Below are 15,137 nucleotides of genomic sequence, written 5' to 3'. Positions count from 1 at the left end.
TGGAATAAGCTTAAAAGTGATATTAAAACTGGGATATTTTTTCAAGCTATAGCTTTTATTCTAAAATGAATAGAGCACATTAATATTGAAGATTTATTCTACAAAGTCTATTATTGCATCGCCCTTGACCCAGAGTAGGAGAACCTATTTTTCCTTAAAATACATTTAAAATAAAAATTTAAGAATATATATGTTCATATATATATATGTATATGTATATTCACATATATATGAAGACTTAAATGGAATGATGTTTTGCTGGACTTAGACTACTATTCTTAGAATCCCCTTGCTTCTTCGTACTCTCTTGCTTCCAGCCCCCACGATGTGAGAGCAGAGCTGTTGCTCTTCCCCTCTCTGCTTCTTGCCACCATGCCCTGAGCTCCACAGACACTACTTAACATGAACTGAACCCACATGTATGACTACAATGCACCAATAAAAAAATATGGAATCTCCAAAAACTGGACAAATAGATCTTCCTTCCTCTAAGTTGTGTAGTCAGTTGTTTTGGATTATATCCACAACAATACTATCCAAGACAAACTATTAAAGAACATTATAATTATAATAAACTCAATTCTAGCCTGATGATAGTTTAATCATATACAGTTAGGACAAATCCCTAAAGCAGGTAGATGCTTTCAAATACAATATAAACATATTTTGCTATCTATAGGAAATTTTACTCTAAAATCACTTTAAAATTATATTCTTAAATATTTAGATCAAAATGTTATTAAATTCCTCTAGTAAAATAAAATGAATTACAGCTTTTCTCTCTAGAATAACTTGGTAGAGTTTGTGGAAAGAACTTAGTGGGAGACAAGAGGCCAGAGTAGAAGCTCAAATGTGCTACTTACCCTATCTACATCTATATTCAATCTATAAAAAAGAGATGCTAATAATCATGCACTTTTTTTTCTCATGTTGTAAAGAATAAATGAACTTGTTTCTAACAGGACTTTGGATGGCTATTATAGTACAGCACATACTCAGAGTACTATTATTTTAATTCCACATTCATTAAACATAAGCAATTTTTATATATTCTACTACCTTTGCAAATAAATATTTTTCATCCTACTGCCCAATCCATCCTAATACTGGCTAAACAGTATTCCAAATATAACTTCAAATATTTGGAAAGAACACTTATTCGTAAGTACTAAGCACTAAGAATAATTGTTCAAATTATTTTAAAAATGCTTATCTTAGCTGGGTGTGGCGGTGCCCGCTTGTAAGCCCAGCATTTGGGAGGCTGAGACAGAAAGACTGTGGTTCGCAGACAGCCTCGGCTACTTAGTGAGGTCCTCTGCAGCTCAGTGAGACCCTGTTTCAAAATAAAGAATAAAAATAGGACTGGGGTTGTAGCTCAGAGATAGAATGTCCTTGGGTTACATCCCCAGTACCACAAAAACAAACAAAAAAATGCTTATCTCAAAAGTACTGAGAAATATACATGAAACAGGCCCCCAAGTAGCTGATGCTTAATAACAAAAGTTAGGAAAAAAGCTTACCTTCTCTGCTAAGAGCTCTCGTATCTTGCTTGCTTGAACTCTAAATTTCATGAGCTGAGACTCCAGAGCTACGCATCGTTCTTTCCAATCTACTGGTCCTTCTGGCTCGGAAAGCTCTGCCATATTTATTCTACAGAAAAAAGCATTCAAATAGCATCACACATTAGCATTCAAGAAAATTCATTAAATCATCCTGGTACAGAATGCAACTACCATTTTTTTTTTTTTTTTATGGTACTGTGGTTCCTGGAAACCCTTCTACCTCCAGGCTATACTCCCAGACCTATTTTATATTTTTATTTGGAAACAGGGTCTCTTAAGCCAGCAAGGCTGGCTTCGAACCTGCGTGATCCTCCTGTCTTCGCCTCCCAAGCACGGGGATTACAAGTGTACACTACCATGCCGGCCCTGCATTATATCACCTTATAATGATACCAGAACTTGAGCCTGGTGTGGTGGCACACACTTGTAATTCCCAGTACTTGGGAAGGTGAGACAGGACTGCAGGTTTCAGGACAGCCTCAGCAAGTAGTAAGACCCTCATCAAACTAGCAAGACCCTAATTCAAAATAAAAATAAAAAATGGGGCTTGGGGTATAACCTGGAGGTAGACTACGCCTCAGTTCAATCTCTAGTTACACACACACACACACACAGAACTTGGTAGAGCTTATGGAAAGAATTTAGTGGGAGACAAGAGGCGAGAGTAGAAGCCCAACTGTGCTACTTACCCTATCTACATCTCCATTTATTCAGTCTATAAAAATAGAGATGCTAATATGGCGCCAAGATGAAGCTGAATATCTCCTTCCCAGCCACTGGCTGCCAGAAACTCAGTGAAGTGGACAATGAACACAAACTTCGTAATTCTATGAGAAGCGTATGGCCACAGAAGTTGCCACTGAGGCTCTGGGTGAAGAATGGAAGAGTTACGTGGTCTGAATCAGTGGTGGGAATGACAAACAAGGTTTCCCCATGAAGCAGGGTGTCTTGACCCACGGCCGTGTTCACCTACTACTGAGTAAGAGGCATTTTTGTTATAGACCAAGAACTGGAGAGAGAGCGCAAATCTGTTCGGGGTTGCATTGTGGATGTCAATCTGAGTGTTCTCAACTTGGTTATTTTTTAAAAAGGAGAGAAGGGTATTCTTGGACTAACAGATATCACTGTGCCACATCACCTGGGGCCCAAAAGAGCCAGCAGAATCTGAAAACTTTTCAATCTCTCCAAAGATGATATCCGCCAATATGTTGTCAGAAAGCCCTTAAACAAGGGAGGTAAGAAACCCAGGACCAAAGCACCCAAGATTCAGCATTACAGTAACACGTTACTCCACGTGTTTTGCAACACAAACGCCAGCGTATTGCTCTGAAGAAACAGCGTACTAAGAAAAATAAGGAAGAGGCTGCAGAATATGCTAAACTTTTGGCCAAGAGAATGAAGGAAGACAAAGAAAAATGCCAGGAACAGATTGCCAAGAGATGCAGACTGTCCTCCCTGAAAGTTTCTACTGAATCTAGTCAAAAATAAGAATTTTTAAGTATAACAAATAAGATCAGGCCTTTTTTTTTAAAAAAAAAAAAAAGAGATGCTAATAATCATGCACCATTTTTCCTCATGTTGTGAAGAATAAACTTTTGTTTCTAACAGGACTTTGGATGCTGTTATAGTATAGCACATACTCAGAGTACTATTATTTTAACTCTGCCCAACAGATGTGTGTGTGTGTGTGTGTGTGTGTGTGTGTTTCACTGGGGATTGAACCCAGGGGCATTCTATCTCCAAGCTATATCCCCAGCTTTATTTTCATTCTTTATTTTGAAACAGGGTCTCAATGAGTTGCAAAGGACCTAAGTAGCTAAGAGGATGTCTGCAAATTGCAATCCTTCTGTCCCAGCCTCCTGGATCCTAGGATTACAAGGGTGCACCACCATGCCCAGCACCCAGCCTTATTTTTATTCTTTATTTTTTGAAACAAGGCCTCACTAAGTTGCAGAGGGTCTCACTAAGTAGCTGAGGCTGACTACAAACCTGAGATCCTCTTGTCTGAGCCTTCCAAGTATTGGGATTACAAGCGTGTACCACCACACCCTGCCCTAACAGATTTTTTAGCCTATCAGCTTGTAATTTTACCACACTTTCAAATTGATATATAAATATCATACTTTGATTCAATTTGTAGCATAATAAAATAATTTAAAGAAACATCATACCAGGTCTCCAATTATGGTTTGGATTTGTACTAAAATTCTCACTTAGCACCACTCCAACTTCGCCCAGGTCTAGATTATCTTTCAACAAGACCACCTCTGGTCTAGTTAACTAAAGAATTTATGATCTTGACAAGAAAAAAATCTATAAATACGACATTTGGAATCATCTACTTTAAGTAAATCTGGGCTCGGTATTTTCCATGATAACAACTTTCCTTTTAGAAAAAGAGATTAGCCGGGCGTGGTGGCGCACGCTTGTAATCCCTGCGCTTGGGAGGCGGAGACAGAAGGATCGCGCAGGTTTGAAGCCAGCCAAGAGCGCTGGCTTAGGAGACCCTGTTTGCAAATAAAAATATAAAAAATAGGTCTGGGAGTGTAGCATGGAGGTAAAAGGGCTTCCAGGAACCCCAGTACCAAAAAAAAAAAAAAAAGAAAAGAAAAGAAAAAGAAAAAGAGATTAATCCCAGGGAGTAACACTGCATAAAGGAGGACACGCAATCAGGGGACTGGTTCTGAAATGCTAAGGTATTTTACTCAATTTTGAAAGCATGGTTGTTTCTGGCTCTGGGATTCATTCAAACCATTTTAATGTTTCTTGTTTGTCTTGTGGTGCTGAGAAAGGACCCCAGGCTCTCACTCATACTAGATAAGTGCTCTACCATTGAACTATACATCCAATGATTCGTTAGTGTTTCGTCAAGTTATTTTAATGAATAGCCTAATAATGTATTTCCAAATTGCCTGTGCAACGAATTAACAAAATTTATATGAGGATTGAATCTTTTGTGGGAGCCAAGCCCTAGACATGGAAAAAACATGATGGTAAAACTCTTAGAACCCGCTGGACTTGGTGGCGCATGCTTGTAATACCAGAGCTTGGGAGGCTGAGACAGGAGGATCTCACAGACTCTAAGCTAGCCTCGGCTACTTAGTGAGGCTCTCAGAAACTTAATGAGATCCTGTTTCCAAATAAAGTATAAAATTACTGTCAATGCCGGGCGTGGTGGCGCATGCTTGTAATCCCTGCGCTTGGGAGGCTGAGACAGGAGGATCACACAGGTTCAAAGCCAGCTTCAGCTACTTAGTGAGGCTCTCAGCTATTTAGTGAGAACCTGTTTCCAAATAAAATACAAAATGGATCTGGGAGTATAGCCCGGAGGTAGAAAGCCTCTGGGTTCCACCCCCAGTACCACAAAAAAAAAAAAAATACTGTCAATGATTTATGAGTAGATAATGTAGTTTGTCAATCACAAGGTATTAATCATTCTATTACTTCATTTCTCTCATGATTAGCTTTAGAAGAGACAGGAAAAGAAAATTCGGAAGAATTATTAAAAATAAAAAGCAGCTATGAAGCAGATGTCCTTAATTTTTGACCCATTCATATAATTGCACAGAAGTATAGAGCTACTTTTCTATTTTAAACAAAAAGGAGTCTAAGGTTGGTGAATTTTTGCTCTATATTTAGGATAATGTGCTTATATTATAGTGTAATGTGCCTATAGGTTTTGCTTTGCTCGTGGTGCTGGAGACAGAACCTTGGCCCTTGTTCGTGCTACATAACCACTCTACCACTAAGCAGCTTCCCCAATCCACACTGTGTGTGTGTGTGTGTGTGTGTGTGTGTGTGTGTGTGGTACTGGGGGGTGGAACACAGGGGCTTCCTACCTCCGGGCTATACTCCTAGACCTATTTGATACTTCATTTGGAAACAGGGTCTCACTGAGTTGCTGAGAGCCTCACTAAGTAGCTGAGGCTGGCTTTGAACCTGTGCGATCCTCCTGTCTCAGCCTCCCAAGCACTGGGATTACAAGCGTGCGCCACCACACCCTGCTCCTAGTCTACATTTTTAAAAACATAAAAAGGTAGCAGGGCATGGTGGTGCATGCTTGTAATCCTAGTACTTGGGAGGCTGAAACAAAGGGATCACAGGTTCAAAGCCAGCCTCAGCTACTTAGTGAGGCCCTCTAATTTAATGAGACCCTGTTTCAAAATAAAGAATAAAAAATAGGACTGGGAGTGTAGCTTGGAAGTAGAATGCCCCTGGGTTTAATCTCTGGTACTACAACAACAACAACAACAACAACAACAACAACAACAACAACAACACCATAAAAAGAACACATTTTCAGCAAGTGAAAAGAAATCAAGGTAATGTACCAAGTGAACAGAATGAAGGACAAAATCCACAGAAATATTTCAATGACCCAGGCAAAACACTTGACAAAATTCAATACCTTTTTATTAATAAAAACCTTCAACATACTAGAAATAAAAAAGAATTCCCTCAACCTGATAAAGGATATCTACAAAGGACAGCTAACATCAAACACGATGGTAAATAGCCAAAAGTCTTACACTAAAATCAGGCACAAGACAAAGATGTCTGCTTTTGCTAGTTCTATTTAACATTATACTAGAGATTCTAGCCAGGACCAGAAAATAAAAAGCAACCAGATTGGAAAAAAAGTAAAACTATCTCTATTGGTAAGGTTGAAAAACTTATAAAACTACAGAATTTAGCACGATTTCAAGAAAACAGATCAATGTATAAAATTAGTTGTTCTATATACTACAGATGAAAACCCAAATATTAAATTATCCCATTTACTGACTGATTTACTTATTGTGGTATTGGGGATTGAGCCCCAGGGCATTCTACTTCTGAGCTACACCCCAGCACTATTTTATTTTATTTTATAAACAGGATCTCAGTAGGTTCATGACAATCTCACTACCTGCTAAGGCTGTCCTTAAACCTGCAATCCTCCTCTCTCAGCCTCCCAAGTACTTGGATTAACAGGCATATGCCACCATGCCTAGCTAAATTATTCCATTTACAATACCATCAAAATAAATAAAGTACTTAGGAGCAAATTTAATGAAACACAAGTAAGACATTGATACCTTGAAGACTTCAAAGCATCAATGAACAACATTAAAGATCTAGATAAGTAGAAGAAATTACATGCTCATGGATAGAAAGAATTTTGTGACTATGGTAATACTTGCAAGTAGACAGGCACATTCAATACAATCCCTATGAAAATTCCAGCTAACTTTTTGCAGGAAGCAACAAGCTGATCCTAAAACTCACATGGAAATTCAAGGGATCCAGAATAGCCAAAATAATCTGGAAAAGTTTAAGGATTTGCATGCTCAAATTTTGAAACTTAATACAAAGCTACAAAACTCAAGACAGTGTGATACTTGCATAAGGCTAGACATATCAATAGAATAAAGTTTAGTGTAGAAATAAAATTTTGCCTTTATAGTTAATTGATTTTTGGTAAGGGTACCAAGAAATGATACTGTGACAACTTGATCTCTACATGTAAAAGAATGAATTTGGACTCCTCCTTCATATAATATACACAATTAACCCAAAATAGATCAAAGACCTAAATTTAATAGCCAAAGCTATAAAACTCTTAGATGAAAACAGGTATAGATCTTCATAACCTTGGATGAGGCCCCAGTTTCTTAGATATGACCTAAAGCACAAATAATCAAAACAGATAAATTAGACCTCATCAAAGTTAAGAATTAAGGATATTAGCTGGGTGTGGTGGCGCACACTTATAATCCACGCGCTTGGGAGGAGGAGACAGGAGGATCGCGCAGGTTCGAAGCCAGCCACACTGGCTTAAGAGACCCTGTTTCCAAATAAAAATATTAAAAAAAAATAGGTCTGGGAGTGTACCCGGAGGTAGAAGGGCTTCCAGGAACCCCAGTACCACCAAAAAAAAAAAAAAAAAAAAAAAGTAAGAAAGAAAGAAAGAAAAGAAAAGAAAAAAGAATTAAGGATATTATCAAGAAAGTGAAAATAAACAAAATGGGGGAAATATTTGTGAATCTTATAGCTGATAAGGGCCTTATGTCCAGAATACGTAAAGGATTCGTGTATGTAACTCAACAATGAGAAGGACAATGAAACTAAAAAATGGGTCAAATATCTGAAAATATTTCTCTATAGATATATAAATGGTCAATAAGCAAGTGAAAAGATGTTCAGCATCATTACCTAGAAGGGAAAGTAAAAAATCAAAGTCAGAATGACATTCCATTTCACATTAACTAGGATGGATATAATGAAATGAAAAAAGAACATATACTAAAAAGGTTTGGTAAAGACTGTGGAGAAACTGGAACCCTCATACAGTGCTGGTGATGGTGTAAAAATGTTACTGCAGCTTTGAAAATGGTCAACGGTTTCACAAATGTTTAAACATAAAATTACCATGTGACCCAGCAACTCCAGTGTTAAATTTGTACCCAAGATTGACTGATTTGTGTATGTGTGGTGGGGGGATACTGGAGATTAAACACACAGGTGTTCTACCTCTGTTATACCCCACTCCCACACTGACTGATTTTTGTGTGTGTTACACCCACACGGTGGCTGATTTGTGTGTGTGTTTCATATATATGAACATATGAAACAGGGTCTCACTAGATTGCTAAAGAGTATCACTATGAGCACTAAGTTGCTGAGGCTGTCCTTGAACCTGCAATCCTGTGTCAGCTTCCCAAGTATTAGGTTTACAAGCATGCACCACCACACCTGGCTACCAAAAGGAATTTGATTTATTTTGTGAAAACATGTATACAAATATTCACAACACCATTAACCATAACAGCCAAAAAAGGGAAACAATCTAAGTATCCACCATTAAGTGAATGGATAAACAAAATGTGAAGCTAGACATGGTGGTACACATCTGTGATACCAGTACTGAAGGGACATGACAGGTTCAAGGCCAGCCTCAGCAACTTAGCAAGAACCTGCTTCAAAACAAAAATAAATAAATAAAACAGGGCTGGGAGTGCAGTTCAGAGGTAGAGGTAGAAGTAGAATGCTCCTGGGTTGAAGCTTCAGTACCATTTAAAAAAAAAAAAAGACAGTGGAATATAATTCAGCCATAAAAAGGAATTAAATATTACTACATGCCATAATGATGGGTGAACCTTGAAAATATTATTCTAATCGAAAGAAACCAGCCACTAAAGGCAACATATATTCAGAAATGCAAATCCAAAGAGACAGAAAGCAATTAGTGGTTGCTAGGGCAATGAGGAGAGGGCAATCGAGATCGACTACCAATGAATATGGGGATTCTTCTTGATGAAAATATTTTAGAATTAGATAGTGGTGATTATACAACCTTGAAATTACTGTAAATTCCATGGTTTGTGGATTGCATCTCAATAAAAAGAATATATTTGCAAATGAATAAAGAAAAAGTAGCAATTTAAATGGATGAACATTGCAAGCACTTTGGAAAACAGTATAGAGGACCCTCAGAATAATAGAAATTAACCTACCATATGTCCCAGCAATGCCACTTCTGGGATCTACCCAAAAGAATAGAAACCAAACTATTAAACGAATGCACGCATATCTATTGTCACAGATGCACAGTTCACAATTGCCAAACTATGGAGCCAACCAAGATGTCCATCAACAGATGAATAGATTACAAAACTATGGGACTTGTACACAATCAAATTTTATTCAACCATAAAGAACAAAATTATGTCATCCGCAGGGAAATGGATGGAGCTAAAGAACATTATGCTGAGATTAGCCAGTCACAAAAAAGTGAAAAGTCCAATGTTCTCCCTAACATGCAGAAGCCGGGGAGAAAATGGGACATAGCAGGGACTTTAGACAAAGAAGGGAAAACCTTAGATGAGTAAAGCAGGCAGCCTAACTGAAAGAGAGGAGGGAGGGGTGGGCACTCTAATGCGCACGATGTACTCAGTCGCTCAGCTAAACTTGAGAAGGAAAGAGGGGGAAAGAATGGGGTGGGAATTGGGGAAGGGCTTATGTGTGATGTGTGCATGTGTGCCTCTACCATGCTGAACCTCATGATGATGTATGATTACAATGCACCAACAAATTTCAAAAAATTTAAAAAAAAAACAGTACAAGTTGGGTGTGGTGGCACACACTTATAATCCCAACATTTGGTGGGAGGCTGAGGCAGGAGGATCGTGGTTCATGGACAGCCTCAGCTACTTAGTGAGGTCCTTTGTGACTTAGTGAGACACTGTTTCAAAATAAAGAATAAAAAATAGTGCTGGGAGTGTAGCTCAGAAGTAGAATGCCCCTGGGTTCCATCCCCAGAACAGAAAAAAAAGTACAAAAGTCGGGCATGGCAGCACTCTCTTGTAATCCCAGTATTTGGGAGGCTGAGACAGGAGGATTGTGGTTCGTGGATAGCCTCAGTTACTTGGTGAGGCCCTCTGCAACTTACTGAGACCCTGTTTCAAAATAAAGAATAAAAAATCAGGCTGGGGGTGTGGCTCAGAGGTAGAATGCCCCTGGGTTCAATCACCAGCGAAAGAAAGAAAGGAAGGAGGGAGGCAGGCAGGCAATATAAAAAGGAAAGCAAAACATCTCCATTTTCTATACTGAATAAATGTTGAATTTGTAACATTTATTAAAAAAATGGATGAACTTTACAATCACATTCACAAATTTAAATTTAAATTTAATGTGGTTGTCCCCCTGCCAAGAATTTCACCATTAACTCAAGTAACTAAGAGGTAACTGTTGCCGGGCGTGGTGGTGCACTCCTGTAATCCCCTGCTTGGAAGGCTGTGATGGGAGGATCGCACAGGTTCGAAGCCAGCCTCAGCTACTTAGTGAGGCTCTCAACAACTTAGTGAGACCCTGTTTCCAAATAAAATATAAAACAGGTCTGGGAGTGTAGCCCAGTATCACATACAAAAAAAAAAAGAGGTAACTGTTAACTTCGCATATTAAAAGCAACACACACACACACACACACACACACACGCGCACACACACATACACACACACACACACACACACACACACACACACAAAATAAAGTGTTTTTTTTTTCCTAGTGCTGGGGATCAAACCCAAGGCCTCATGTATGCAAGGCAAGAACTCTACTACTAAGCTACAAGCCCAGCTCACAAACCTATAGCTTACCTACAGTACTTTGCTATGAAAATGACAATAAACTGAAAGTTAAGCACATCTATTTATTTCTTTAGTTGTGCTATTTATTTTATTATTATTTTATGTGGGGGGGGGGGTACTGGGGATGGAACTCAGGGGCATTCTACCTCCTAACTACAGCCCCAGTCCTATTTTATTCATTTTGAAACAGGGCCTCACTAAGTTGCAGAGGCTGACCATGAACCTGAGATCCTCCTGTCTCAGCCTCCCAAGTACTAGAATTTTAAGTGTGTGCCATCACACTTGGCTAGTTGCGCTATTTATATATTTTACAATGAAGCAGCAAAGCCTTTAAATAAACAGCATTTAACGTTTGCATTTCTGCATATTAATTGGGTTATAGTAAAAAAGGAGGAAGAGGACAGAAAAGGAAATTAAATTAAATTAAAACTACAAGGTGGTGCATGCCTATAATCCCAGCTACTCAGAAGGCTGAGGAAGGAGGATCACAAGCTAGAGCTCAGACTGAGCAACTTGGTGAGACTCTGTCTCAAAATAAAAAGAGTTTTAAGCTGGGCATGGTGGCACATATCTGAGACAGGAGGACTGCAGGTTCGAGGACAACCTTAGCAAGTAGTGAGACTCTCAGCAATCTAGTGAGACCCCGTTTCAAAATAAAAATAACAAGCCAGGTGTGGTGGCACACGCTTGTAATCCCCATGCTTGGGAGGCAGAGACAGGAAGATAGCGCAGCCTCGCTGGCTTAAGAGACCCTGTTTCCAAATAAAATATAAAAAATAGGTTTGGGAGTATAGCCCAGAGGTAGAAGGGTTCCATCCCCAGTACCACCAAAAAATAAAATAAAATAAAAATAATAAACCAGGCATGGTGGCACATGCTTGTAATCCTAGCATTTGGGAGAATGAAATGAGGGTTGCGGTTCCTGGACAGCCTCAGCTACTTAGTGAAGCCCTTTGCAACTCAGTGAAACCACGCTTCAAAATAAAGAATAAAAAATAGGACTGGGGGTTTAGCTCAGAGGTAGAATGCCCCTGGGTTTCACTCCCAGTACCGCAAAAATAATAATTTAAAAAAAAGAGTTGGGGGTGTGGCTCAGAGGTAGAATGCCTCTGGGGTCAATTCCCCAGTATCAAAATAAATAATTAATAAAGAGCTTTTAAAGGGCTAGGAATGTAGTTTAGTGGTAGAGCATGTGCTTGGCTTGTGTGAGCTAGGTTTAATGCCTCTTATTTAAAAAGAAAAAAAAAAAAAGAATCCAAACTGCTGATACACTGGATGATGGTCCACAATGTGGTATAGACATGGGATTTTCTGGTTTCATTCAGTAATCTAAATTGGTTAACAAGTATAATGTAACTCTTGTGTGTGTTAGTGCACCATCTTGAGTAGTTAAGAATTCTAATTTTGAACATTACCTCCACTAATGTTATAGAACTATACTATTTTGAGAGCTCTAACCAATTTCTAAACAAATATATCTAGATTTTAGGGGGGGGGGGGACTGGAGATTGAACCCAGGGTCATTCTTCCTCCAGGCCATACCTCCAGGTCTTTATTATTCTTTGTTTTGAAATAGTGCCTCCCTTGGTTGCTAAGACTTTCCTGGAACCTGCGATCCTTCTAAGACTCCCAAGTACTAGGATTATAGGCGTGAGCAGCCAGGCTCAGTTTATATCTAGATTCTGAGTTTGGATGTGATCTACCTTCTCTGCTGGGAACAGGAAAAATCTTGGTTTTCCAAATACCTACAGCGACTTTGGGAAATATTTATTGACACAAAATAAACTGTTTATAATTGTGAAGTGAATGCTCTTTTCTCTGAATCTCTGACTTCCTGTTTCTCTTCCAAATCCCGAAAAGGAAAGATTCATCCAGTTCGGTTACTCCTACGAGGCTGGGGGCTAGCCCTCACACTGAGTGCTCTGCGCTTAAGGGACACCTCAGGCGGCGCGGACGGCGTGCCCATCTTCCCCCGGCAGAGGGACGCCTTTCCCGGCGGCTGCGGCTTGCGGGGAAGCCGCCCCGCAGCACCTCGGCCCGCGCCCACGAGGGCCGCCCCCCACCCGGCCCGCGACCCCCGCCCCCCGCCCGGCCCCGCGCCTGCAGGGGCCGCCCCCCGCCCGGCCCCGCGCACCCAGGGGCCGTCCCCGCCCGGCCCGCGACCCCCGCCCGGCCCCACGACCCCCGCCCCCCGCCCGGCCCCGCGCCCACAAGGGGCCGCCCCCCGCCCGGCCCGCGACCCCCGCCCCCCGCCCGGCCCGCGGCGCACACGCGGCGTCTCGCAGAGGCGCTCCCTGCGGTCGGGACGCGGGGCTCAGGGGGTCACCTGGGTCCGCGGCGATCGGCGGCCCGAGGTGGAGACGCGGCTCTTGGGGCGGGGGCTGCGCCCGGAGCTCAGCGCGGGGCCCCCCGGCGGCCGAGGCCGAGGCCGAGCCGCGGCACCCCGCACGGCGGGCTCTGCGGGAGCGCAGCCCGCGCCCGCCCCGCGCCCCCGCCGGGGTCTCCAGGCGGGACGTCACAGGGCGGGGCGGCGCCCGCCCTCGGCCCTCGGCCGCTCGCCCTCGGCCGCCCGCGCCGCCCTCCGCCCTCCGCCGCCCGCCTACCTCGCCGCGGCTCGGGCTCCGGCTCTCCCGGGTCGCAGCCTCGTCCGAGCCCCGCGGGCGGGACGGGGCGCCGCCCCCAACCGAGACTGGCGGCCGCGGCGGCCAATCGAAGGCTGCGGCCGCCACCTGGCGTCCCTCGGGAGCGGGGCTCGCCCCGTGGCTCCTCCCCGTCTCCTGCGCCTAGAAAAGTGGAGTCTGGGTCGCCCCGGTGCGTCCGCGCCTGGACCTCTGAGCCTGCGTAAGCTCCCGCCTCTCTGCCCACTCCCTCTGTCTGAACGGGCCGTCGTGTCGCCCTCCAGCTTGGTCTTCCAGCCTGAAGTCTCTCACCCATCTTTCCATTTTTTGCCCTGAAAGCGGTTTTGATGGACTTTGCCACAGACCTTCACTGGCTTCCTCTTTCTAAACGGACCGAGAACACATCCCCTCGCCTGGTATTCGAGGCCTCTATCCAACTGCTCAGGGTTTTAAAAGCTGCCATTCACACACCTGAGGCTACTGCTGTGCGCCCCCCCCCCCACCCGAAGGAAGCGCTGGGAATGTTGGCATGGTGTTTTCTATCCCCACCCACCCTTAAGATTTTAAAGTTCCCACTAAGTATGGTGGTGCATCCCCGAAATCCCAGTACTTAGGAGGCTGAGGCAGGAGGATCACAGGTTTGACGCCAGCCGCAGCATCTTATTGAGACTCTGAACAACTTAGACCATTTCAAAATGAAAAATAAAATAGGGCTTAGGGTGTAGCTCAGGTATAGAATGTCCCTGGGTTCAACCCCCAGCACCAAAAAAAAGAAAAAAGAAAAAAAGAAAAGAAAAGAAGAAGTTCCAACTATCCTCTAAACATCTAGGTTCTTGCTCTTGGCACTCCTTCTCGTCTATGTAACACGCACGCGCACGCGCACGCGCTCCTCCATTAGTCTTCACTTGAGAGCACAGATTTGTATTTCTGTTTTCATTGTCCTTAGCACCCTGCACAGAGCAATGATCACTTAAATCTACTTGGGTTTTATGTCCCAAGATGGGCTCTTAAAAAGGCCAGTCTCGCCGGGCGCGGTGGCGCACGCTTGTAATCCCCGCGCTTGGGAGGCAGAGACAGGAGGATCGCGCAGGTTCGAAGCCAGCCGCGCGCGCTGGCTTATGAGACCCTGTTTCCAAATAAAAAAGTATAAAAAAAAATAGGTCTGGGAGCTTCCAAGAACCCCAGTACCACAAAAAAAAAAAAAAAAAAAAAAAAAAAAAAAAAAAAAAAAAAAAAAGGCCAGTCTCAGGGTAAAAAAGAAAGAGGAGAGGAAAGGGAGAAGGACAGACTCTGAATGTGGTGGGTAATCCTTCCCCAGGTCACAAAAGTAGGTCAGATTACTCCCTTGAACAACAGTTGTTGAGTAGAGAGGATCAGAACGCTTTTTTCCACTGCAATATTTTTTACAAATCTTATCTCACCTTATATAGAAAAAAGCACAAAGGAGAGATTTATGAAATTCCTTAAAGGGAAGGCAATAAGTGAAAAAACTAGAAGGCCAGCAAGCGAGTATCAGGCTCCATATTTCTTCCAGATGAGCACTAATTTTGGACTGGATCCCAGACTACCCCCACACATCAAATTCCTTTTGCCTTCTGTGGGAGCTGATGATGCATATCATATGAAAATTGTCTCCAAACAGAGTTGGCAAACAAGCAGGCTGGACTGGGCTTATTTTACAGAGCACGCAGGAGTTAAATAAACAGAGTTTAAGTAACTGGCATAATTTAACACAGCAAGTCAGTAGAGACCAAGCAGGAGAAAGAGAGGGAGGATGCCAAAATAGAATCACTTCCGTTTGTGAGTCAGAAATACTTAATGGACTAAG

The 15,137-nt window shown here is 42.3% G+C and overlaps 1 protein-coding gene and 1 pseudogene across 3 annotated transcripts in view; one reads left to right on the top strand and one right to left on the bottom strand.

Annotated features, from left to right (window-relative positions):
- Positions 1 to 12,549, bottom strand: part of PLEKHH2 (pleckstrin homology, MyTH4 and FERM domain containing H2) — a gene marked incomplete at both ends in the record, with an annotated part of 117,481 nt that extends 104,932 nt beyond the window's left edge. The window contains 2 exons of one of the 2 annotated variants that reach the window (XM_080711137.1): positions 1,521 to 1,650; positions 12,485 to 12,549. In XM_080711137.1, coding sequence (XP_080567263.1) covers positions 1,521 to 1,643 — 123 coding nt within the window. Of the gene's footprint in view, positions 1 to 1,520; positions 1,651 to 12,484 lie in introns of those variants that run through there. The other variant, XM_080711138.1, reaches the window with a different exon arrangement.
- On the top strand, positions 2,311 to 3,050 carry LOC308273776 (small ribosomal subunit protein eS6-like; annotated as a pseudogene). The gene has a single exon. The product of its transcript is annotated as a small ribosomal subunit protein eS6-like (transcript).
- Positions 12,550 to 15,137: the final 2,588 nt, after the last annotated feature.

Source organism: Muscardinus avellanarius (assembly GCF_963383645.1).
Source record: "Muscardinus avellanarius genome assembly, chromosome: 15".
In the NCBI taxonomy this organism is placed as follows: domain Eukaryota; kingdom Metazoa; phylum Chordata; class Mammalia; order Rodentia; family Gliridae; genus Muscardinus; species Muscardinus avellanarius.
Note: the sequence above shows the minus strand (reverse complement) of the source record. Positions and strands in the feature narration are given on the sequence as shown.